Genomic DNA, 27,496 nt, shown 5'->3' on the forward strand with positions numbered 1-27,496 from the left:
CATAAAATAATTAGAATAATTTTGCCTAGAAGTGGTTACGTAGTCAAATTTTTAGCTACTATGATTATTAATTTTAAACTAAAAAGTTTTTGTACTGTTCTTAAACAAAGATAAAAAAATAACCCTAACTTTACTACATATGATATTAATGTAAAATTTGTATCCATAAATTTCAGTAATTACATACTTTCTGCTTTTTAAAATTCTATAGATAGAACTAATTACCTTAGTAATGTTAAAATGTATGGAGTATCATTAACTAGACTCAGGTATATCATGCAGTTAGAACACCGCTAATAGTAAAGGACTAACAATGGAAGACTTACTTTACAAACAAGTAAGATGTCTGATAAATTAGTAAACTGAATGACATTCCAAAATTTAGACTGTGACTTTGATTGTTTCCTAACACTACCTTTATAGAAGTATTTTGCATACACATGAACAAGAATTTGATACCTACTTTATGACTAGTGAAGGATCTAAAAAGCATTAGTTAAACTAAAACTAAAAAAGCTAAACATAAAAAGCATGTGCAGAAAAACAATTACATAAACATCTGCTTAGGACTAAAATACTTTCATAGTATTTTAACCTGCTTACCCGAAGCTTTAATGGGGCAACATTCTTCTGAGTTCCGCTCCAAAGTTCCTGTACTAAATCCCCATAGCATTTAGCCATATGCCCCTTCATACCAATGGGGTTTGTCCTAGAAGTTTAAAGAGGAGAATTTTTGCCAAAAATCCCATAAATCACAATCACATGGGCACAGAAATGCCACATCTATTTTCTCACATCAAAATATCTTTTTTATTTTATTCTTTTATTTTTATTTTTGTAAAATAATAGTTTATTGTCAAATTGGTTTCCATATAACACTCAGTGCTTTAAACAAGTATCCCTTCATCCTCATTTCATATACTAAATAGGGCAAATAAGACTTTTGGGTTCATATCAAAATTATAAAAAGAGAGCAAAGAATCAAGAAATATTACCTATTGAGTTCATACAGATGTCTCCCTGAGATAAAATACTGTGTCAGTGGCTGTGTGTTACTAACACATTGGATGCTCGAGTTCATGAAGCATGTGTTTCCCAGGTTACTCAGACCTGTGGCTCCTTTTTCTGTGGGAACTGGAACAAACAATATGAGAAAGAAGCCTAGCTATAGTAAGATGCTGCAAACCAAACAGTTACTTGTATTTGATATGATTTTTATAATTCTTTTAGTCAGCTAAACGGAGCTAATACTTCTTTATCCAGTCTTGGAATGCAAAAGGTAGAGCAGGTTTATCATGGGATGTCACTGGCAATCATGATAATCCAAGCTCATTTGTGACCTAAAAGTAGCAATGATTCTCTTTAATTGCTGTGATAGTTTTTTAGAATTTAAACAATTCTCTCCTGGTATCAGGTCTTTAAAAAGATATAAATTATTTAATTTTGAGGTTAGAAAAAAAAATGTGATGCTTCAGGAAAAAGTTAAATTAAAGGGGACCTAATTCACTTTTGAACTACAGGGCCAAAAGTTGTTAACACTTCAATAGATGAGAAAATTAATACAAAAAAAGAAGAAGAATTTTAAAATAATTTTTACAATCTTTAAAAACAATACATCAGAGACTTACCCTTGTGTCTATCTATTTTACTACTATTTGCTATAAAGGACATTTCCTCAGGCCAACTCATATCTTTGTTGCGAACTGGAAAGACAGAAAAGGTGTTAATTTCTTATCTATATCCACTCAATTGCTTGTTTTTTGTTTAAAGAGTTTATTTCTAAATAAACCAGGAACTGAAAAAAAAGGAGTTAATTTTATAATTGATTCTAAAACTATTCCAACTCTATAATGGAGACTTTACAGTCACGTAATTAGAATTCATTAGTAAGCTATTCCCTCAATTACCTGCCTGAATTAAAATAATACTCAAATATCAAGAGAAGTAATTAAAGCTCTTAAAGTCAATGCATTCGAATTATCACAATTCCTTCTTAAACTATGACAACTGTTGGAGTAAAAATCTATTTTAATACAAAGGCAGCTAGCAATGTTTCAAAAAATCTTGGTGAGAAAAGATACATTTCAAATTTTCAATGACATGTGCTTGCTACTATGTAAACGTATGTGTGAATATACAAGTAAGTTGTGTTGGTGAGTGCCACTAACTGTGACAGAAAGTTTTCTTACTCAAACTCAAAAAAGGCAGCTTGAAATTTTTAAGGAAGTTTGTAAACTTATAACTGAATTCACTTGTTTCTGCCTGCCATTTCCATCCCTTGCCAGCCAATGAATATTCACATATTTTTCTTTTAAAGCAATCATGATAGTATGTAGGATTATATAGGAGCTTAATAGTTTTTCTTTAATAGAAAAATTATAAAATGGATTAGTGAGTAGCTAAATCTTTAAATTCTTTCCCTAAAATCAAATACAGATGCATGCTTCCATCTTATACCTTCAATTACCAGATGCTGCTCATCCTGGATTTTCAAATATTCCAATTTATGATCCTCATCATCCAGAAGAGTAAGGTAATTCTGGTATGGAGAAGGAAATGTTTTTGTTAAATTGACTACTAAGCTTAAAACAAAATGGAAATAAAATAAATATGAATGACAAAACAATTAATCACATCCTTGAAGTTCCATAATTCTTATGACAGATATCTGGCATGTTACAGTAATTCAGAAATATTTAGATTTTATGTGGAAACAGAGAAAAACAATGTCCACTTCATAAACAAATACTTTATGTCAAAAACAAAGTTATAACAGAATTTTGGGGAGATCAGAAGACTCACTACACATCAAACTAAAATTCACTGAGATTTACATTTTCTGAAGCACTTACAGAACTTTGTTTAGTATCTGGTATGAAATTCAGTAAACATGCTTGTGATCAGGATGAACCAAAAGTAGGGGTGCCTGGGTGGCTCAGTTGGTTAAGCATTCGACTTTGGCTCAAGTCATAATCTCACAGTTGTGAGTTCGAGCCCGCATTGGGTTCTGTGCTTGGAGCCTGCTTTGGATTCTGTGTTCTCCCTCTCTCTCTGCCCCTCTCCCACTCGTGTCCTCATTTTCTCTCTCTCTCTCTCTCAAAAAGAAATAAGTATAAAAAAAGATGAACCTGTATAAAATCATACAGAAGAATTACATGTTTTTGTTTGTGCTCACCCTATTTAAAGTGCTCATAAGGTTAAGTCATTTAATTCTAAGATAGATACTATTATTTTGCCTGTTTACTCATGAGAAAATTGAGACCATTAAGTAACTTGCTCTGGGTTATACAACTCAAGTGGCAGAGCCAGGATGAACCCCTGGCAGTGTGGTTCAGGAATCGTGTTATTAACTATTATACCATAGATCTCAATGGAGATCGAGGAAGATGTTTCAAAGAGGGAACAATGGAATACAGAGCTGGTTAAAACTATTTATGATCCAATTTCAGAGTATAATCTGAAAACATATTGCACATGTTAGGAAGAACATATAAGCAATTAATAGCACTGCCTCTGAGGAGAGTGGGAGATAGATGGGAACAAAGAATTTTCATTGTATACTTTTGTACTGTTTGATTCTTTCCAACATGTGTGTATAAATTACCTTACAACAGGAAATTACTTACCTCACTGTTGTATAGCCACAGGCGCATATCTTCCTCTTTGATGCGTAGCCTCTGAGATAGATATTCATGAATTTCCTTGATGGTCTGCATTCGACTAAAACAGCCTGTATAGGCTAAGACCCGCTTTAATGGTGCATTCGGAGAAGGTACATTTCCTATGTTCACAGTAATCATGATAAGGAAAAAGGCAGATGTAAAAAAAAGCTCCCTCCTCACAATGACTATTTCAGAAAATAATTATGAGAAATGAGAATGACAGCTTTAATAATTTTATAAATTAAGAAGCTTTAGGAGCACCTGGGCAGCGTAATCAGTTAAGTGTCCAACTTTGGCTCAGGTCATGATCTCATGGTTTGTGGGTTCGAGCCCCATGTCAGACTCTATGCTGACAGCTCAGAGCCTGGAGCCTGTTTTGATTCTGTGTCTCCCTCTCTCTGCCCTTGCCCTGCTTATGCTGTCTCTCTCTATCTCTCTCTCTAAGAATAAATATTAAAAAAAAGAAGAAGAAGCTTTAAAATAAAGCTTTAAAATGATGACAGGAGACCAACTGTGTTAAAGTATGTTCAAAGTCTTAACTTTGAAAGGAAGAGCAACAAAATCAGAGGTCCAAATAACAGGCAGTACTTGGATTCCCCAAAAGATAGCATACATGTATCAACAATCGACACTGATTATCTTGGCTGTCCTCAGCAGGGTCACAGGCAATAGCAAAACCAAAATTCAATGTAAGAATGGGGAAGATAATATAGGACTGGATTTGAATTCTACCGATAACTGGATTCATTGAAAAGAAAACCACTGGCCTAAAACGGTGTGACTTAGGTTAAAGCCGTAAGTCAATAAATCAAGACTTAACAGTTAACCTAACTGTAAGTTTCAAACCTCTAGAAATGTAACCTTTAACCAGTCAACATGGGAATTTCCTTGTCAGTACTAGAAAAAATACTGATAGACCCCTGCCATTTCCCTTAAGAGGGACACCTTGCCTAAAACAGTGGAATCTTTGCTAATAGTTTCTTTTTTTCCACCTTTAAAAACCTTTCCTTTTCTGTAAGTCCTTGGGAGCTCCGCACTACTTGCTAAATGGGATGCTTCCAAATTCATAACTTGATTAATAAAGGCAATTAGATCTTTAAAATTTACTTGAAACTTTAACAACCTGATCCATTTTCTCCCTTTTTTAAAAGTTTATTTATTTTGAGAAAGAGCAAGAGAGCATAACTGAGGAGAGTCAGAGGGAGAGAGAGAAAACCCCAAGCAGGCTCCACATTGTCAGGGCAGACAGAGCCCAACATGGGGCTCAATCCCACAAACTGTGAGATCATGACATGAGCCAAGATTAAGAGTCAAATGCTTAACACCAAATGAGCCACCCAGGTACCCCCTGGCCCACTTTCTTATAATAAACTGTGAATTACTAATCCCATCACCTTCAGTCATTAAGTACCCCAATAATCTAGCACATTGGAAAAATTACACTAAGTAGGCATAGATAGACTCTGCCAAGCAGAGTTTAAAGTGAAACCTAGAACCTTCCTGTGACCAATCAATCAATCAATGAATAAATAAATCACGCTGCTGAAAAGGTAGGAGGAAAACCATATACTGAGCCTGCCCGCTCAGTAAGATGATAGTAGACATGATCTTGAATTACTAGAGGGCTCAAGAAACAAAAAGAATGGCAATAAGGGGAAAGAGTGAAAAGTGAAGAAAGAATATATCAAGTTTAACCACATACTTCAAATGAGAAGGTGGATGAAATGACAAAAGATTATGGAAATCAAAAATAGGTTGCTAAACCAATCTAATAAACCCTGTTAATTTTTCAGCCCACGCCCAGGCAAGAGCTACAGCTTAAAATGGTCCTCTCTAGAAACAGTAGGTTATAGTTTACTGAGCAACCTAAAAAAAAACAAACCAAAAACATCTTAGCACACCAATATAATCCATCTAGGGTACAGGGATACATGACAGGCAATTTTCCACCCATTCAAAGGGGACTTAGCTTTTTTCCTCTTATTAAATGCATGTGAGTCTTCACCTACTGAACAAAGAGAAAGGTATTGGTATCATCTGCTTTCTTTTTAAAATTTTTTTAAATGTTTTTTTTTTTTAACTTATTTTTGAGAGATGGAGAGAGACAACGCGAGGAGAGGAGGGTCAGAGAGAGAGGGAGATACAGAATCCGAAGCAGACTCCAGGCTCTGAGCTAGCTATCAGCACAGAGCCCAATGCAGGGCTTGAACCCACGAACTGTGAGATCATGACCTGAGCCGAAGCTGGACGCTTAAACGACTGAGCTACCCAGGCACCCCTGGTATCATCTGCTTTTTAAAGAGCTTCCAAAACTAATTCACTCACCTAAAATAGGCTGAAAAATCATACAAGAAACAAAGGCCTCTGTAGCCTTCTCTGTCAAAAAGGCTATACTGAAGGCTTTAAACTGTGGCACAGTTTGTACATCTGTCACTTCAAAAGGAGTTAAAGAGCCTACTAGATAGCCCTAATAAACTGAGGAAGAAGAAAGATGAAAACTATGTTACAGCAGAACAAAACATAACCATGATCAATTTTTAAACACTCAGCATAGAAAATCTTTTACTATTATCAGTGAGCAATGGATAATTCCTAACAAAATAAAAGAGCAAATCTCTCCAATTATACATCAGAGGATTAGTTATAAGATTACAGCAAGAAAGCATGTTTTTATAAACTTCAAAATGATTAATAATTGATTTCAGAACTAATTAGTAAGGAATAAAAATTTCAAATTAAGAATAGATTTGGAGCAATAACTACCCAGTTCTAGGATTCAAAAGCATTTCCAAGTATAGTGTCCAAGTCAATTTCTATTGTCTTAAGCCACATAAGAAATTTATTTGAATTCTAGACAGTTTTTATAGCATAGCTCATTAAGCAGGCAGCCACTTATTACACATACTTTTGTGTTTTTGAATAACACCAACAGATCTGGTGGAATTTACAGAAGCAGCAAAAATCTAGGATCAGCACAAGAGTTACAAAGAATACTTACTAAAAGCGCAACAACACATCTTGCCTCTCATGTTATCTTTTAAAGAGAATTGAAAAAAAATATATATGCTATGGGCGCCATGGAAGTAAGGCAAAAACTTTTATTCAATGGAAAATTAAATCAAGAATATTTCATAGTGATTCTCTTTCACTGTTCCTTGATTTTGATATTTTCCCCAAAGACAAAGTTTGGCGAGGCAGAAGCCAATGCTCTGCTATAATAGCAAATATGTGTAAGAATCGCCATATATTATCTGAATATAACCTTTAAGAAAGGCATAAAACTAATTCTATTTGATTTCAAAGGAGGGATGGTGATTATAGGTTTGGTTTGGGTTCTTGTATACTAAGTTTTATTAATTATAACATTCTGGCATTGTTAACACAAAGTCTGAAATTTTGTGTAAATGGATGAACTCACTACTTCTGCTGAAGAACAATATCAAATATTTGCAAAGTAAAAGCAAAGACAAGTCCTGCCTGTCAATAAAATTTAACATCTCAGAGAAATCAAAGGGGAACTTTCTGCATGTAATACTTCAAATTGGGATCTTTTATGTCATTTTGATAGGCTTGATGTTTTTCAAAGCCAATGTGTCATTTTAATTTTCAAGTATATCCTTCATTTTATATATATTATCTGTCTCTTATAAAGGCTCTGTGGACTAAGCATGAGATATGTATTGTGTTTTATCAAAACACAAAGTCCCCCCAAAACACCAACCAACAAACAAAAATATGATATTTCAAAAGAAATTACTTTTCAGATATCTGAATGGAGGTGAAAAGATCAGTTAGTCATTGACAGATTTTACTTTAGGTCCAGGAAATAATTTACAATGGCTGGTTTTCAAAGAAACAAAGTATGTGAAATGTATTTCTATTTGTTTTCTTTGTATGTTGACAAGCCAGAAAAGGAAACAACTCTTTTCAGTTTGCTGAGATTTTGCCACTACCCATCTAGTCTTGCGCATGATCATAGATCTAAGCCCCAGATGGGAATGTGTATTAGTACAGTGGCACCAGACTTTGAGCAACTTGGGTTTTTTTTTGTTTGTTTGATTAGAGAAATGCATAGTATTCTTGCTGCATTCTTAAGTTACCTCTTGGTAAATGCTGAGGAAACATTCTCAGGCTCATCATACCCATATTCACCCAGATGTTAGACTGCTGTGTCCGAGTGGCAGGCTGCTGTCTTAGGAAGAGAAGATATCGAGGAAATAACTCTAGCTCTGGGATTTCTGTCTTGGTATTCTTGATCACCTGTTGTTATAAAAGATATAATGTGATCACTATAAAAGAAGAAACAAAACTTGTCATTTTTATCTAATTTCTGAGATTTGCTTATTTATTTTAAAGTTTATTTATTTATTTTCAGAGCAAGAAAGAGTACAGGGGAGGGGCAGAGAGAATGTGAGAGAGAATCCCAAGCAGGCTCCCTAGAGTCAGTGCAGAGCCCAGTGTGGAGCTTGAACCCATGAACTGTAAGACGACCTGAGCTGAACTGGACAGTTAACTGACTGAGCCACCCAGAAGCCCTATGGACAAATTCCTAGGACTGGAAGTACAAGTCAAAAAGTTTGGAAGGTATTATCATCATTACCTACAAGTCCTTTTGCCAAAGTGTAGCAATTTTCTCAGAAGCATATGTACACACTTCTCTCATAAAATATTCTCTGAAATGTATGAATGTTTATTTTACAATATTCTTAGAAATCTATGAATATACTTCTCTCATAAAACCTTATCATAGGACATCATTTGAAAACATCTTGTTTCTCTAATAAAGAATATAATAAATTTGCTTAAAATTTTATTTCATATATTACTACTAATTTTCATGTAAAATTTTCATATAAAAATTTATTACCCAGAGGCACCTGGGTAGCCCAACTGGTTGGGCAACTGGCTTGATTTTGGCTCAGGTGATGATCTCATGGTTCATGAGAATTGGCCCTACCGATATTGGGCTCTGTGCTTGTTCGCAATTCTCTCCCTCCTCTACCCCTTCCCTATTCTCTCTAAAAAAAAAAAGAAACCTAAAAAAATTTGCTATCTATCTTCTACTGTGTAACTGGTTTGTTCAATGTATTTTTGTCTATGACTAAAACAACTACATTGGTTGCAAAACCACAAAACTGAGAATTATGTTGTTGAAACAGGGTTTTTCTAGGGCACCTGCGTGGCTCAATCGGTTAAACATCTGACCCTTGATTTTGGCTCAGGTCAGGATCTCACAGTTTGTGGGATCAAGCCCAGTGTCAGGCTCCACGCTAATAGCATAAAGCCTGCTTGGGATTCTCTCTCTGCCCTTTCCCGACTTATACTCCCTCTCAAAATAAATAAGTAAACTTAAAAAAAAAAAAAAGAACAGGATTTTTCAGTAATCTCCTGCAATAATGTGCTTGCCAGCCCAAAGATACAGGAAAACATTTCATTATAAAAATACTGCTCTATGAATTTTAAGAGTAGAACATTATCAAATTAGTATCCCCAAAATGATAGCTTTAAAACATAAAACCCTACATAATCTTTAACAGCCTCAGTGATCAGGCTTCATTTTATTTCCCTCTGCCCTAGTAACCAGTGCCTTCTGCAATAGAGCATTTTTCAATACCAAGAGGGGGTAGTAAAGAATCAAATAAAAACAATGCTACAACCCACACTTTTAGTACTTTTTCTTAAAAGTATTCCACATATTCTGATATGCTCCATTTGGGAGCTTTTTCAAATCCTACTTAAATGATAAGTAACTCTCCCCCTGGTATTCTCTTCTAAGACTGCTAGAAGTCTGTCCACTTCTCGACAGGCACTGACAGCTACAAAGCCAACCATCATTTCTTATGGTTTCAGTTTTACATGATTTGAGGAAAGATTAATAATTCAGTATCTGAGGCACCGGCCTAGCTCAGTCACAGGAACGTGTAACTCTTGGTCTTGGGGTCAGGAGTTCGAGCCCCATGTCGGATATAGAAATTACTTAAATAAATTAAATAAATAACTCACTCGGTATCTATAGTTGTAAGGCTATATAAAAACATACCTTTGGCAGAATCTGAACTGATAATGAAGCAGTGTCATGCATCTTGTTTGCAAAAAGTGATTTTGTGAGCAAATTACAAATTAGCAAATTCTTATGTACATACAAAACACATTTATTTACATTTTAATTTTTCTTGTCTTTGAACTTTTTAACTTCAGTGACAACTGGCAAACAATAGATGCAATTCCATTTGCAGGAATTTACCTTAAAGAGATCATCACACATGTTTGGGAAGAAAATGCTCACCAGAAATTTTTTATCCCCGGAAAATTTTCTTTTTTTTTATCAGTTAGGTGCTAGAAGCAAACTAAATGCCTATCAGTAGGTGACTGGTTAATAAATTATGATTTATGTACATATTCCATTCCAGTGTATATGTATGCAAAGTATACAAAGGAACACTGTGCAATTACTGAAAATAATAGTAAACATCTAGGTTTATTAATCTAGAATGACACCCACAGCATCTATGTTAGATTGAAAATAGCACGTCATAAAACATCAAGTATAAGATCATTCAATTTCATAAAATTACCCACACATATACCTATATATGTATATGAACAGGCACAGAGGAATGTACACCATTTGGAAAAATGCACACCAAATGTTAATAGTGATTATCCCTTAACTAGTAGGATTGGACATTATTTTTATTCCTTTATTTTTTCTGTGTCACTTATCACTGAGCATGTACAACATGTATAAATTAAATATTTTTTTTAATGTTTTATTTATTTTTGATACAGAGAGAGACAGAGCATGAGAGGGGGAGGGGCAGAGAGAGAAGGAGACACAGAACCGGAAGCAGGCTCCAGGCTCTGCGCTAGCTGTCAGCACAGAGCCTGACGCGGGGCTCGAACCCATGAATGTGAGATCTGACCTGAGCCAAAGCCGGAGGCTTAACCGACTGAGCCACCCAGGTGCCCCTAAATTAAATATTTTTGTAAAATACTTTTATTTCTTTTTGAGAGAAAGTGATTGCGAACAGAGGAGGTACAGAGAGAGAGGGAAAGAGAGGATCTGAAGCAGGGTTCACGCTGATAACAGAGAGCCAACATGAAGCTGGAACTCCTGAACCATGAGATCATGATCTGAGCTGAAGCTGGATATTCAACTGACTGAGCCACTCACGTTCCCCCAAATTAAAGATATATATTTATATATTTTAATATCCTTTATCTTATTTAGAGAGAGAAAGACTGAGCACAAGCAGGGGAGAGGAGCAGAGTGGGCAGGGAAGAGAGAAAGAGAGAAAGAGACAGAGAATATCAAGCAGGCTTTGTGGTCAGTGCAGAGACTGATGTGGGGCTCGATCTCACAACTGTGAGATCATGACCCGAGCTGAAATCAAGAGTTGGACGCTCAACTGACTGAGACACCCAGGTTCTCCGAAGATATTTGTAAATAAATAGTATGACTTCTGTAAGTATGAAGGTGAAAACATTAATTTTTAACCTGGCCATGGCAATACATTTAGTATTCTCTACTTGAAAACACATTTAAAAAATTTTTGCAGCACTTTTTCCTGTAATAAGGCAAATTTAGAGGTGAAAAACATACTATTAAGCCAGGAAATGCAGCTTTGATCTAGTAAAATTAATATTTGTCTGACATCATTGTAAAAAACATGACCTTGTATGAGGCTCTGAGAAAACTCATAATGATGATGATATTAGCAATAGTTAACATTTACTGATGACTTACTATAAATCAGATGCTATCCTAAACGCATGTATTATTTAATTATCAAAACAACTCTTATGAAGTAGATATTGTTATCTTCACCTTACAGAGGAAGAAACTAGGACTTAGAGATTGGAACACTGGTAATCCAAATCTAGGCAGCCTCTAAAATATCAAAGTTTATGTATGTCAAACACAATTATCACAGTGTTTTCCCTGTAGATGTGGAATATTAAAATACAGCAGGAAGTCTCAGAAATTAAGGGGCGCCTGGGTGGCTCAGTCAGTTAAGCGTCCAACTTTGGCTCAGGTCACGATCTCAGTTTGATGGTTCGAGCCCTGTGTTGGGCTCTGTGCTGACAGCTCAGAGCCTGGAGCCTGCTCCAAAGGGAGATTCTGTGTTTCCCTCCTTCCGTGCCCCTCCCTCATTAGGACTCTGTATCTGTCTTTCAAAAATGAATAAAAACATTAAAAAAATTTTTTTAACATACAGCAGGAAAAGTTCCAGAAATTAAGTGACTAACTGAAGGACCACCCCACCTCCCCATAAAGAATAAAGTATATATAGTTTATGTATCTATGTTTATTCATATTTACATGTATCTATCTAGGAGTCTTGATGACAGATACAGTAGGAAACTTCTGGAGCCAAGAAACACAATACTAAATTCCTGATTCCAACTTAAGCACAATTTTTAATAAACATAATTATTAATAACTCAAAATCAATATCAAAATTATACACTAAGGCTTTATAGCAGACTTTTACTCTTTTTAGAAGTGATGTAAGTAACTATATCTCATCTATGCAAACTTTTCTAGTATAAGAAAAGTTCTATGTTGGGGCCACCTGGGTGGCTCAGTCGGTTAAGCATCCAACTCCTGATTTCGGCTCAGGTCATGACCTCACGGTTTGCGGGACTGAGCCCCGCACTGGACTCCATGTGGCCAGCTTGGGACTCTCTCCCTGTCTTTCTGCCCCTCGCCTGCTCACACATGTTCTCTCTCTCAAAATAAATAGATAAACTTTTTTAAAAAGAAAGTTCTATCTCAGAAATTGTATGAGGGAGAGTGTTTCTTGATCTACAAAAAGAACCTTCTTACAAAGTATTCTATTGCACTGACAATGCCGAGTATTCAGTAATGAGTCCTGCTGTTTACTGTATAAGCACAACAGATGTTGTACAATAAACTCATTAATATTTTGATATTATATAATTCAAATCTTTTAAATTATTTTAGAACATTTTATTTATGCTCTGAATGACTTATCCTAGTAACGGCAACAATGAGAATTCACAAGTCTTGAATTCCTGTTATTATTTGTTGTGATCATTTTTGTGCCCTTCCTTCAAAAAGACAAAACACAAAAATCCACCAACAGCTATGGGAAGAACCAATCTCTAACTGGATGCAAATTAGTTTCAGAAGTAACTACTGCATGACTTCCTCTATATTCACTGAACTTTTGGCACTGGATCTCAGACTTCTGCTCAGCCTAAGTCCTGCATTATCCTAAAGTCTGTTTTTATGTGGGTTACTTATTTAACAGCCTAGCCTCATAATATCCTTGACTTTATTTAGTTCAGTGACTATTCTCTCCACTCCATATAAGCCACACACTCCCATAAGCACATCACTGAATAGTTGGTACCTAATACAGGGCTCAGTAAATGTCTGAACAAATGAATGAATATATACAAAGGAACCTAAATTCTGTCCAACTAATTTACAGGTACTGAGTATTCTGCTGTCACAGGTAAGAAATAATTTGTGGATAGTGAAATTCATTTAGAAAAGGAGTCGAAGACCCAAACGAGGACTGTTCCTTAGATAAAGCACAACTAGTGATACTTACAGGTCTAGGTAGGGCCAGGTTTGCTCCATACCAGTGATACAGTGCTCTCCACACAGGTTCTGGGACCATTTCATAATCTCTTCCATGGATCAGCTGTGGGGTTCGTTTTAATCGTCCTCCTTCTAGTGTTAACGATGTAGCCTTAGAAAGAATGGAACACAAATGCTGATTTTTAATATTTTTTAGTATTTATAGTCTCATGTGTTTTAACAAAACATAGACACATAAAAACAAACACATGTCACTACTCAGTTTTATGTTACTGAAAAAAAAATAGTCTAAAAGAGATTTTTATTTTTAACTTTCAAAATAAATTATTTAAGAACGAGAACTCAAGGCAAATCATTTGAAAAATCATTAGAGCATCTGGAAATAAGACTGGTTTTCACAGATTTCTTTCAAACAATAGAAAATATTATTTTAGGGAAAAAAATTCCACATGCACATAAAATATTTTCCAAGTAGCTATTCTATGTAAGAATATTTTTAAAGATTATTACCCTGTTTCCATGTAATTACTAAATCATAAAATACTCACAGATGTGTACTATGCAGAGATATACCAACAGATTAAATGAACCATGAATATACAAATGTTGTGCTATGTGTTAAAACCTCTAGAATGAAAATTATTTGCCATGTGAAAGAGAATTATTTTAAATAGATGTCAAATCACTTACCTTTACTGGTTCTTGAGTTACTAATGGCTGGTTATCAATAGCCCCTGGTTTCTGAGGATTGAGATGTAACAAAATGTTCCCATTGGCTCCTAGCAAACATTGGTTGTTGTTGTCAGAAGTATTATGTTGCCGAGCAAAGCACATATCTGCCCCTGGTGTGGCAGAATACAGAAAGCCTATAAGGGAAAACAGGATGGAATCTCTTTATTTTTAGTTATTATACATAGGCTTGTATTAGGTTAATGCTATTTTTGTGTTGGCATGTTAGCATAAGATTCTGATAACTCTGTAGAGGATAGGAAATATACATGTATTCCTTCTTGAAAATACCTAGCATAACACTAGGTGGAAGGAAAGCTTTAAGAACTTTTACTGAATGAACATTTAGCCAATGTCCTAAAATATCTAATAAGTCACAAGAACCACATCCTTTGACAGGAAAAGAAGTGTGGCCAAATAGCTGCGCTCTCACACAGTCAGCTTTAATTCTTCTCTTTCACCTATAAACACATTCCAAATGTTCTTAGTAGATAATGGTGATAAGTAGTATCCAAAAAAAAAAAAGAAAGAAAGAAAGAAAGGGAGAAGGAAAAGAGAAAAAGGAGAGGGAGGGGTGGGGGGGAAGAGGAGGAGAAGTCTCTAAACCAAAGGGAAGGAGCTAAAATAGAAGAATGCCAGAGCGGGGGAATAGTTTCCTAACAAATTTATTTTAAAGGAAGGCATAGAGGTTACAATAGAAAAATGCACACAGAAAAATGATTAATGATGACCTACAGTTGTGAACCTCAATGGTATTTTAAGGTATTTCAACTCTGAACTATAGGCTAATCTAGAGCAAATATTCTAGACATCAATCACTTTAAATCTTTTATCTGTGGCACTGTTCAGCCTGTGGATAGCACAGGTCAGAGTGAGCACATATCAAAAAGGACCTTGAGGGGGTGCTGGGGTGGCTCAGCCAGTTAAGCGTTCGACTTCAGCTCAGGTCATGATCTCACAGTATGCAAGTTCGAGCCCACGTCAGGCTTCACGTTGACAGCTAGGTGCCTGGAACCTGCTTCAGATCCTGTGTCTCCCTCTCTGTCTGCCCCTCCCCACCTGCACTCTGTCTCTCTCTCTCTGTGTCTCAAAAATAAAATAGAAACATGAAAAAAATTTTTTTTAAGTACTTTGAGAGGGTTAAAAAATAATCTTGGTGTTGAGGCTCATTGGCAAGAGCAATTCTAGGACTGCTGAGTGATCACTATAATGTCAGATGAGGAACAAAGAGTAGATTCTACAAAGAACTTTGTAGAGAAGATGCTAGCTCTGTCCAATCTGTCTGCTCCCTCCATGGAAAGAAGAAAAGATCTCAAAGATTAAGTAACAATAGAGTAAGGCTAAGAGTCCTGATACTGTTATCAGCAGAGTAACAGGGATCAACCCAATTCAGCTGAGCCACAAAAATATCAAGCCATTTCTGCCAAAAGTATAGAAACGCTGAGTTTTAGATACATACCAGAGACTGAAGGGGATTAGGGGAAGCATTGTAACTTTTGTTAATAGTTTTACGAAATAACCCCCCAATTCTGGCCTGTAGAATCTTATATGAGAGATGTATTAAATCCAATGAAAGCAGAGAGAGTCTTAGAGATGGAAATTTAGATTTTTCTTAAAAACTGTCTTTTCAAATCTAAATTTATTGACAAAATAATTTATTTTTTTAAGTTTGTTTATTTTGAGAGAGAGAGAGAGAGAGAGAGAGAGAGCGAGCGAGAGTGAGAGAACAAACAGGGGCAGGTCAGAGAGGGGAACAGAGTATCTGAAGCAGACTCCATGCTAACAGCACAGAGTCCAATGTGGGGCTTGAACACGCAAACTCTGAGATCAGGACCTGGGCGCAAGTCCTCTGTTTAACCAACTGAGTTACCCAGATGCCCGACAAAATAATTTAATAGCAATATGGAGAGAAGTGGCTTAATCAGTGAATATATTTTCAAAATAAGAGATTAAAGTAGATGACAAGATACTCTACGTGGAAAACCCAAAAGACTCCATTAAAGAACTGCTAGAACTGACACATGAATACAGCAAAATGACAGGACATAAAATCAACATACAGAAATTGTGGCATTTCTATACACCAATAATGAAACAGTAGAAAGAGAAATGAAGGAATTGATCTCCTTTACAATTGTACCAAAAAGCATAAAATACCTAGGAATAAACATAACTAAAGAGGTAAAATATCTATATGCTGAAAATTATAAAAAGCTTATGAAAGAAACTGTAGACACAAAAAAATAGAAAAACATTCCATGCTCCTGGATTGGAAGAACAAATATTGTTAAAACTGATACGACCCAAAGCAACCTAAATATTCAATGAATTCCCTATCAAAATAATACCAGCATTCTTCACAGAGCTAGAACAAACAATTCTAAAATTTGTATAGATCCAGAAAAGACCCCGAATAGCCAAAGCAATCATGAAAAAGAAAACCAAAGCTGAAGGCATTAAAATTCTGGACTTCAAGATGTATTACAAAGCTGTAATCATCAAGACAGTATGGTACTGGCACAAAACAGATACTCAGCTCAATGGAACAGAATAGAGAACCCCAAAACGGACCCACAAATATATGGCCAACGAATCTTCGACAAAGCAGGAAAGACTATCCAATGGGAAAAAGCAAACGATGTTGGGAAAACTGGACAGCAACATGCTGAAGAATGAACCTGGATCATTTTCTTACACCATATACAAAAATAAACTCAAAATGGATGAAAAACCTGTATGGAAAGACAGGAGACCATCAAAATTCTACAGGAGAAAACAGGCAACAACCTCTTTGACATCGGCTGCCACAACTTCTTACTAGACACGTCTCTGGAGGCAAGGGAAACAAAAGCAAAAATGAACTCTTGGGACTTCATCAAGATAAAAAAGCTTCTGCAGCAGCAAAGGAAACAATCAGCAAAACTAAAAGGCAACCAACGGAATGGGAGAAGATATTTGCAAATGACATATCAGATAAAGGGTTAGTATCCAAAATCTAGAAAGAATTTATAAAACTCAACACCCAAAAAACAAATCCAGTGAAGAAATGAGCAAAAGACATGAACAGACCTTTTCCAAAGAAGACATCCACATGGCTAACAAATACATGAAAAGATGCTCAACATCACTCATCATCAAGGAAACACAAATTAAAACAGAGTGAGATACTTCACACCACCTCACATCTATCATAATGGCTAAAATTAAGAAACCAGGAAACATCAGATGTTGGTGAGAATGCAAAGGAAGGAGAACACTTTTGTACTGCTAGTGGAATGCAAACTGGTGCAGCCACTCTGGAAAACAGTATGGAAGTTCCTCAAAAAATTAAAACAGAACTACCCTGCAACATAGCACTACTAGGTATTTATCCAAAGGATACAAAAATGCCCTCTAAGGGGCACATGCACCCCAATGTTTATAGCAACACTATCAACAATAGCCAAATTATGGAAAGAGCCCAAATATCCTTTGACTGACAAATGGATAAAGAAGATGTGGTATATATACACAATGGAATACTGGTGATCAAAAAGAACGAAATCTTGCCATTTGCAAAAAAATGCAACAATATGGATGGAACTAGAGAATAGTATGTTAAGTCAAATAAGTCAGAGAAAGATAAGTATCACATGATTTCACTCATATGTGGGATTTAAGAAACAAAACAGATGAACACAGGGGAAATGAAGGAAAAATAAGATAAAAAGAGAGAGGGAGGCAAACCATAAGAGACCCTTAAATACAGAGAACAAACTGAGAGTTGCTGAATGGCTGTTTGGTGAGGGGATGGGCTAAATGTGTGATGCACATTAAGGAGGGCACTTGTTAGGGGCACCTGGATGGCTCAGTTGGTTGAGTGTCTGATTCTCGGTTTCAGCTCAGGTTGTGATCTTACATTTCTGTGAGTTCAAGCCCCACACAGGGCTCTGTGTGCTAACAGTATGGAGCCTGCTTAGGATTCTCTCTCTCCCTCTTTCTCTGCCTCTCTCACATTCACACTCTTTCTCAAAAATAAATAAAATTTAACAACAACAAAAAGGAGGCACCTGTTGGGATGAGTACGGGGTATTATATGTAAGTGAAGAATCACTAAATTATATGCTTGAAGTCATTATTATATTATATGTTAACAAACATGGATTCAAATAAAATTTAAAAATAACAGACACCCCCCTCCCCAAACTTATTTCTGTGACTGGAAGCCTCATTATATCCTACCAAGCACACTCTCTGACAAAGTAGACTTCTTTAAGAAGTAACCCCAAATAAACTATATGGGAAACAAGTCATACTTACCACTGCTGGCAGTTTCTGAGGCTTCAGATGCAGTAGAAATGTTGTCTGAAAATTTCTCTTCTGTGTTCATATAACTGAGGTTACCACCTCCAATTCTATCTTCATTCTGCTCTATAGGGTGTACTGCTGTTCCAAATGAGTGTTTTCCTTCATTCAGAATAGATGATGGCTCAATTACAACAGGACTGGCATCCTAAAAATCATAAAGTCAGAGATTAAGAGGTATAATCTAATAATCTGATAACTAGCAGCCTTCAAAAAAGAATCCCTAAGTTATCTATTGCTTCTAATTCTCCTATAGTTAGCTATCACCAACTAAGAACATCTTTTTAATAGAGAAGATTAAATTTTTAAAAATATTTTTGAATGCTTTATTTTTGGGAGAGAGACAGAGCACAAGCAGGGGAGGGGCAGAGAGAGAGGGAGACATAGAATTCGAAGTAGGCTCCAGGCTCTGAGCTGTCAGCACAGAACCCAATGTGGGGCTTGAATTCACAAGCTATGAGATCATGACTTAAGCCAAAGTCGGATGCGCAACCGATTGAGTCACCCAGGCACCCCAAGAACATTCTACTGTATAACTAAATGTTAATTTTTTCAAAGGGGAAGAGTTGTGTATAAACAGTATTGGTAAGGCCGACTAGGAACATATTGCAAAGCACTCTGTAACACATAGTGAGTGAGTGATGTATGTAAGTATGTATGTACATATGTATTTTTAACGTAAGCTCATGCCCACTGTGGGGCTTAAATGCATGACCCTGAGATCAAGAGTCACATGCTCTACCAACTAAGCCAGCCAGCCAGCCAGGTATTCCTGACATAAAGTAACTTAGAGTATATTCTGTTGAAAATTGAAAACCATGGAAGATGTTTTTATTATTAAAAAATTAAATATTTGGTTTTATTATTACAGATTACAGTGTTACTGTAGGAAATATAGAAAAATATGAAGAAGAATATCGTAAGTATTCAGATTCCACCATTTAGCATTAGCTATAGTTGACATTTTGATGTGTTTCCTTTAAGTAAATTTCTAAGCGCCAGTTTCTTCAAGGGTAAAAATCAGGATAATATTAGTATTAGTATCTATCTCAGAGTTATTATGAAGATTACATGAGTTACACATGTAAAGTGCCTGGTGTTTAATAAATGTGAACTATCATTCTGGTTGTTATTAAATAGGTATAACATTTTATTTACTTCTTTTTTTTAATGTTTTTCATTTATTTTTGAAAGAGAGAAAGAGAGAAAGCGAGAGTGCAAACAGGGGAAGGGCAGAGAGAGAGGGGAACAAAGGATCTGAAGCAGGCTCTGAGCTGACAGCAGAGAGCCCAAGACAGGGCTGGAACTCACAACTGTGAGATCATGACCTAATGGCCTGAGCTGAAGTCAGACACTTAACTGACTGAGCCACCCAGGTGCCCCAGTAGGTATTACATTTTAAAAACAGCAATGGTTATTTTATCTTTCACTTAACATTATATTCACAGGAGTTTTCTGTGAAAGGCTTGCAAACAGGGAACAATAATAATCCATTTTTTGCTTTAAAACTAGAGGCAGAATTTGAAAACTGAGACACAAGCTAGAAGATTCCTACAATAATTCAAGGCCAGAGATGATGAGGTACTATACCATAAAGCTAGATCCAGAAATAAGGAGATGGAGAGAACATGGACTTAGGACATGTAGGAGGTAAAAATTCAACAACTGTGTATGACAGAGAGGCAAAGATAATTCCAAGGTAGAACCTGAGGTGCTGGTGTAAACCACTAGATCGGAGTTCACACTTTTATAAGATTAAGTATGTGAGATAATGGGATCATTTGGGGAATGAGCCTATTTGGCGATATTCTTGCTTGAGTTACCTGGACACTTGAGTCTTGTGCTCAGGACAGAAAAAAACTGAATATAAAAATCTGGAGCTCAAGAGACATAAGAAAATGTATGTAGAACAATGAGAGAACAATATTTACAAAATAGGCAATGAAAAAAATCTGAGAAGGACACTGAATCTGCATGATGAGAGAGAAATCAAGAGATTATACAGTACCAGAAATAGAGACCACTTGCATAGAATTATTTTCTACTAAGTTTAGTGATGGAAAAACTGAAAGATGAGACTTGTAGAGAATCAGGAGGGAAGATGCTATGAGAATGTGCATCTGTGAATGTTTTTTAGAAGACACAGAATATTTGTAACTGAGAGGGTAAAGAGGAAGACTGAAGGAATTAACCAGTGAAAACAAGATCCCAGAGGCGGAGGCACCTGAGGAGATACACAATAGCATGGGCAGAAGAACTCAAGTGGCATTCCGTAAACAGATATGCATTTTAGTAGATAAAATTGATCACTGAAGGCACTGCTTATAAAGTAAATAACTGCAACCCAGGGGGGAAAAAACCATCAAATTTAAAAGACAAACTACAAGTAACAGCATAGCAATAGCACAGTGGGTGCTTTAATTCCTTTTAATGCAATTAGAGCATCTCTAATTTTAGCCGAAATAGGAAGACATTGTAGCAACATTTTATTATACGCTTTCTCCTCTTTGATCTATAAGCCAGGTGAATACTATCAACCTGTCCATTCTTCAGAAGCCAGCTCGGAAGGAATTTCAGTGCCTTTAATACAAAGAATGGCAAGAAGAATGAGAATAAAACCCAGGTTTCTTTCTACAGACCAATTCACTTTATGGGTTAAATTTTTAAAAATAGCAATTGTTTAAAACTTCAAACAATTCAGAAGTATACAAATTCACTTTTTCGTTTTATTTATTTATTTTGAGAGAGAGAGAGCGAGAGCAACAGTGGGGGTGGGGGTGGGCACAGAGAGGGAGGGAGGAAGAGAGAATCCCAAGCAGGCTCTGCACTGTCAGAATGGAGCCCAGTGTGGGGCTCAAACCCACAAACTGTGAGATGGTGACCTGAGTAAAAACCAAGAGTTGGAAACTTAACCAACTGAACCACCCAGGTGTCCCAGAGATTCACATTCTTTACTACAGATCCTAATGTTAGCATCTTCTGTCAATTATTAACTTTCCTAAAGTATGGGAAAGGTACCAGATTATTTTGGGTATTAAATAACACTAGTTCAGTGAAAAAAGTTAGTCCCTATTCAATTCTCTCTCACTTCCTCAGATTACTTCAAGGAAAGGGTCCCAGTTTAAGTGTGCCTCAGTCAGTGAAGCGTCCAACTCTTGATTCTGTCTCAGGTCACAATCTCCAGCAGAGCCTACTTGGGATTCTCTGTCTCCCTCTGCATCCCCCTGCTTATGCTCTCTCTCTTAAAATAAATAAACATCTAAAAAAATAGATTAATATCCTAATCTAATACTTGATCTATTAATGTAATGTTTAATAATTTCTCTTTTTAACTGAGAACAGGCTTTAACACTAGTCTTTAAAGCGCAACACTATTCGGCTAGAATTTGATATTGTATCTTATTTTCATTGAATTTATTTTTATTTTGACCTATTTTTGGAGTGTGACACTGATTTTCTATTTAAGACAGTGATATGAAGTTTATTTTTAAAATACATTTACAGGGGTGTCTGGGTTGTTCAGTCGGTTAAGCATCTGACTTTGGCCAAGGTGATGATCTCGCAGTTTGTGAGTTAGAGCCCCACATTGGGCTCTGTGCTGATAGCTCAGAGCCTGGAGCCTCCTTCAGATTCTGTGTCTCTCCCTCTCTCTGCCTTCCCATGCTCATGCTCTGTCTCTGTCAATCAATAATAAATAAAAATGTTTAAAAAAACTTTAAAAATAAAAAATACATTATGTAAAAATGATAGTTAATTGTATAAACATATTAAGCAAATAACAGCCATGGCAAAATATGATGGCCATATTACACAAATGACTAGAAATTGGGAATCTACATTAAATAGGATTTGGGGTCATCTGTATATATACATATATATTTTTAAGTAAGTTCTATGCCCTACGTGGGGCTTGAACTCATAACCCAGAGATTGAAGAATTGCATGCTCTACTGACTGAGCCAGCTAGGCACCCCCATCAGTATTTTAAATTACATTATCCATCAAAGTCAAAACTGTATGGACAACAGAACAAAAATGGTAAAAGGACCTATGGCCAAAGTAGACATGTAAATTAGGCTTGAGTAATTTACATCATTTATCATATGTTTGGCTTTCTGTGTGTCGATTTCGTGGCAACATCTTAGGGATAATATTTTCTCAAAGTTTTTCTGATATTGAGTCCGTATCAACAAAAATGCATTAAATTTAGATTTCAAAAGAGATTTTCAGTGAGCAAAAATGACTTACTTACATTAATTCAATCTTTTTTTCAATTATGCTTTCTGATTCATTTGATCTGGAGCAGAACAGAGGTTTTTCTTTTCTTTTTTTAAAGGTCTTTATGTGATTGTAGTATGCAGTCAAAATTGATAGGCATTGTCCTAGTGAGGATTATGGTCTCACTTTTATTTTCATAATGTGCTGTAAATACTGAGAGTGTGTTAGTAACTGATTTCTTATTGAATGTATAACTTGTTCTGGAACTTGCTTTTCAGGTCCAATAGTTGATTTTTTTTTTCTTATCTGCCAATATAGTCTTACTTCCTTCTGGGGAGAAAGACTTTTAAATTTCTCTCTCAGTTTTCTCCAACTTAGTGGCACATTAGCATCACTTGGGAAGCCTTTAAAATCCCAAGGCCAAGATGGCACCCAAATCAATTAACTCATAATCTCTGAGGTGAGATCAGGGACTCAGGTATTGTTTCTTTCTTTTTTTAACCCAGGCGATTCCAATGTGCACTCAAGTCAGAGAATCACTGTTCTGGAACCATGTGCACACCCCTGAAAAAGTGGTAAATTACATATAGGCTACTTGTTTTGTATTCAATGCCTTCCACATAAAAATAAAATCTGAGAAGGAATAGAGGTTATGGGGGAAGGATACTCTCAGGATAAGACAATATGCCTACTACGTGGCCTACTGTCACACCAGTCCCAACCAATAGGTCACATTCAACAAGAAGTGTGGTTGGGGTCTGAACCCAGGTTCTCTTCTTGGCAGTCAATTTAGATTTGGATTCCTTAACTAGACATCCTATCTCAACAGGGTTTATAGTTGTGATTCCCAAAGTCTTTTACAGTTCTCTGATCGCAGGAACAGGATTCCATGGAATAGGGTACAGAGGAAGATAAAGAATCCTAAAACTTAACAACCAACAGAGGGAAGTCTCCCTGTTTTACACATCAAGGGCCCAAAACCAAACTCAATATAGGATGTGTGTATAAGGAGTGAACTGCTAACCGAGATACAAACTGCCTCTAAAAACTGCTGGGAGGGGTGCCTGGTGGCTCAGTCAGTTAAGCATCCGACTTTGGCTCAGGTCATGATCTCACTGTTTGTGAATTTGAGCCCCACACTGCACTCTCTGCTCTCAATGTAGAGCCCGCTTGGGATCTTCTGTCTCCCTCTCTCTTTCTCTCTGCCCCTACCCCATTCATGATCTCTTTCTCGCTCTCAAAAATAAACATTAAAAAAATAAATAAAATTAAAACTCTAAAAAGATTAAGATTTTAATGAGCTTTTGGGTCATTTACTTCTTTCATATAAAGGAATAAAATTCATAGCATAGCCATTTTGAAAGAATAACTTTTGAAAAATTAAAAGTCTTCTCCCAGATCACACCATTATCTTCCAAAAATCATTTTATTTTTGCTATAGCGTTCTGTGGTGTCTGCATAACTATCACACAGTTGACAGGAAACACTTTTTAAAATTTATATTCACTTCTCTATTCCATTTATGTTAAGTTTGTTCAGGCACTATAATTACTTTTAAAAAATATGTAGTAATATATTTTGAGGAAGATAAGGTCTCCTTAATTCCACTTGACAAATTTCTTCGAAGTTTTCCTCTGTGTTTGACACTTCAAAGAATTTCAACAAGAAATATTTGGAATTGTAGTTTTTAAAAGTTTATTTGTTTGTTTCTTTTGATAGAATGAGAGTAGGGAAGGAGCAGAGAGAGGGAGAGAATTCTAAGCAGGTTCTGCAATGTCAACCTAGATCCTGATGTGGGGCTCAAACTCACAAACTACGAGATCATGACTTGGGCCAAAACCAAGAGTTGGACACTTAACCTACTTAACCACCCACACATCCCAAGAGATTATATCTCAGATGTTTTAATGGCTTTGGAAATCTTGTAGATAGTCTATACTCCTAAAGAAAATTTACATGAAACCATTCTTATTTCTTATTCTGAACAGCTTAGTCCATAGAATAAATCTATATAATTGGTAAGAAAACGGCAACAAAAATATTGCCAGGAATTAAATTTGTTAAGTTTTACAATAATTTACCAATAGAATGATTTTAATAGTTTATTAGACGTTGAAATCTTTGCTGTCAATTACTGCACACTATACCATATGCTTTTAACATGGTGCAGTGAATGATACCCTTTTTAGACTTGGAGAATAAGGACTTTTCTTCACTATTTTCCAATGTTCCCACTGGAGTGGTCTGTCTTCTCACCATCTGACTTTCTTTGCTATTCTAGGAATCTACTGCTCTCAGTGTCCGGCACCGCCTGAAACTGTCACCATTACTCAGGTTCTTTCCTCTTCCCCCTTCTCTCCTCTATTTTTCAGGTCATTGCTTCCACTCTTGGCTTTCAGTGAAATTGTCAACACTTTCAGTCAACTAACCTTTCCTTCTGCATGGTAAACAAATCAATAATGGTCATATACTGGAGTCACTGGCTCTTTTTGAGAGTGTTATTTCCAGTTGCTCTGGGAAATTTTTTTTCTCTAAATATCAAAGAATCTTGTTTTGTTTTTACTGACTTCTGGGTCTAGAACTATCAGCAACTATCCTGTGTTTTTAGGAAGATAGGCCTCTACGGTAAAGTTTTATCCAGGGTGAAAATTTTCCTCATTCTGAGTTGATGATTCCTAAAAAGGGCTATGTGGCACTTTAACATAATTCTATTTTGAGCATTTCATGATTCCTTTTGAGTCGTATCAAATGATTAATGATATTTCAAAATAATCACTGTCTTCTCTATCAGTGATGATGCTACTTCTTTTTATACATTTATATACTCCAAGAATAAATGAACATAAACAACTACTAGTAATGTCAATTTTATATTAAGCAAGTCTACAATGCTGGTTTTCAAAAAAATGGAAGGTAGTATGGAGTAATGGAAAAAGCACTAAGGTTGGAATCAAGAGACTTGGGCTCTAGAAATCTAGATCAGGTAGTAAAGTAACTGCGTAACACAACTCCATGCAATTACAAAGCCTAAAGGGACCTCAGAGGGCTTGTCTATAAGTTTAAAAAAGAGAAGGGCTCAAATGCTTTCTAGATGAGAAGAATTATGTAATAATAATAATAATACAAAATAAACAACAAGATTGGCACATGAGGAGTATACTGCTCCCTCAGTTCTCAAATAGGAGGAAAGACAAAAATTCGTCCTACAGTGATGACAAAGAAAAGAGATTTCACCATTTCTCATATTTTTACAAAGAGAGATTTCACATAATAGAAATACCTCTGCCTCATTAAAGAAGGAACAGATTGCATCACCAGATTCAAACTCAAGTCAATCATAGCAAATCTGAGATAAACCACTATGCCATTTTATGAAGACATTAACTAAAGCTAATGATCTTATATAGGTGGGCAGATAAAGCCCACACTAAGATCAAATTATCCAAAACGTTAAAAACACTAATTTTTGAGGCACCTGGATGGCTCAGTTGGTTAAACCTTTGACTTCGGCTCAGGTCATGATCTCATGCTCGTGAGTTCGAGCTGTGCATTGGGCTCTGTGCTGAGAGCTCAGAGCCTGGAGTTTTCTTCAGATTCTGTGTCTCCCTATCTCTCTGCCCCCCCCCCATGCTCTGTCTCTCCGTCTCAAAAATAAATTAAAAAACACTAAAAAATAAAAATTAAAAACACCGATTTACTTTTCTTATTTATCAAAATTGCCATATATACTGGAAAGGTAAATAAAATCGTTAATTACTATTGCTACTGCTGCTAAAACCACTATTAATATTACTACCATTACTTCCCTAACTTTACGTAGGGTTTCTACTCACCAGGCAGGGGCCAAGTGCTTCACATGTTAAAATATTTAATTCTTTATAACAACCCTATTGAAATAACCTTGTTGTTCATATGAAGAAACCTAGGTAGGGAAAGGATAAGTAACTTGTTCAAGGTCATACAGCAAGTAGCAGGACCAGGACTCTAACACAAGGAGTACAAGCTCACTATTATCCTATACTGTTTTCTCAGACAATTAAGTAATACTTGAGTACTTACTATGTACCAGACACTGTTATAAAGTGCTTCATAGGGGCGTCGGGGTGGCTCAGTCAGTTAAGCATCGACTTTGGCTCACTGTTTGTGGGTTTGAAACCTGTGTGGGGCTCTGAGTTGACTGCCCAGAGCTTGGAGCCTGGTTCAGATTCTGCGTATCCCTCTCTATCTGCCCCTCCCTGCTCATGTTGCCTCTCTCTCAAAAAAAATAAACATTAAAAAAAATTTTTATAATGCTTCATATGTATCAGCTCCTTTAATCTTAACATGCTTTGATGCAGGTTATTGTTCTTAATCTCATTTTACAGATGACGCCCAGAATGTCACTTTTTTAAAAAGTTATTTACATATAAAACAAAGTTACCTTTTATTTAGTAAAGATCACTTTTCTAATTAACAGATACCTTCAGAAAGGACTGCTCTTATTCAATTTACATTTCCCCCTTATTAGAGATCTTAATAATAATAATAATAATAATAATAATAATAATAAGCCTTAAGTCTCTGCTACTTTTCCCTACACATAAATTGATACCTTTCTCAACAACAGTTAACCAGTTTCATTTTAAAGTAAATTTTAAGTCTGCATTTAACAGACACATACTAGACAATAATACAGAATTGCCACAGTGGGGAGAATATGACACTTAAGTGTAGATTTCCACCTCCACATCGCTCCCTTACCACTCTCCACTAATTCTTCTCATGCACAGGTTTATGGCAGGCAAGAGCAAATCAGGTTTGTGTTCTCAGCACTGCACTTCTGTCTGATCAGGAGGGATGTGCTGCTAAGAACAAGACCTGTCATGTTCTGATAGGAAATAAAAAGTAACACTTCAAAACACAAAACTAGGTTTTTCTTTGAGTCTGTAGCCAGTAAAACTTTAATAACCACTAATTCTAAGGTCAATCT

At 36.0% G+C, this 27,496-nt stretch overlaps 1 protein-coding gene across 2 annotated transcripts in view; it reads right to left on the reverse strand.

Annotated features, from left to right (window-relative positions):
* USP32 (ubiquitin specific peptidase 32) overlaps positions 1-27,496 on the reverse strand; it is a 228,218-nt gene that overhangs the window by 33,846 nt on the left and 166,876 nt on the right. The window contains exons 13-21 of one of the 2 annotated variants that reach the window (XM_029927232.1): positions 18,265-18,457; positions 13,927-14,102; positions 13,247-13,387; positions 7,805-7,922; positions 3,627-3,781; positions 2,458-2,539; positions 1,629-1,703; positions 996-1,134; positions 604-709 (exon numbers count right to left, since the gene is read on the reverse strand). In XM_029927232.1, coding sequence (XP_029783092.1) covers positions 604-709; positions 996-1,134; positions 1,629-1,703; positions 2,458-2,539; positions 3,627-3,781; positions 7,805-7,922; positions 13,247-13,387; positions 13,927-14,102; positions 18,265-18,457 — 1,185 coding nt within the window. Of the gene's footprint in view, positions 1-603; positions 710-995; positions 1,135-1,628; positions 1,704-2,457; positions 2,540-3,626; positions 3,782-7,762; positions 7,923-13,246; positions 13,388-13,926; positions 14,103-18,264; positions 18,458-27,496 lie in introns of both variants that reach the window. The other variant, XM_029927231.1, reaches the window with a different exon arrangement.

Source organism: Suricata suricatta, chromosome 17 (assembly GCF_006229205.1).
Source record: "Suricata suricatta isolate VVHF042 chromosome 17, meerkat_22Aug2017_6uvM2_HiC, whole genome shotgun sequence".
In the NCBI taxonomy this organism is placed as follows: Eukaryota; Metazoa; Chordata; class Mammalia; order Carnivora; family Herpestidae; genus Suricata; species Suricata suricatta.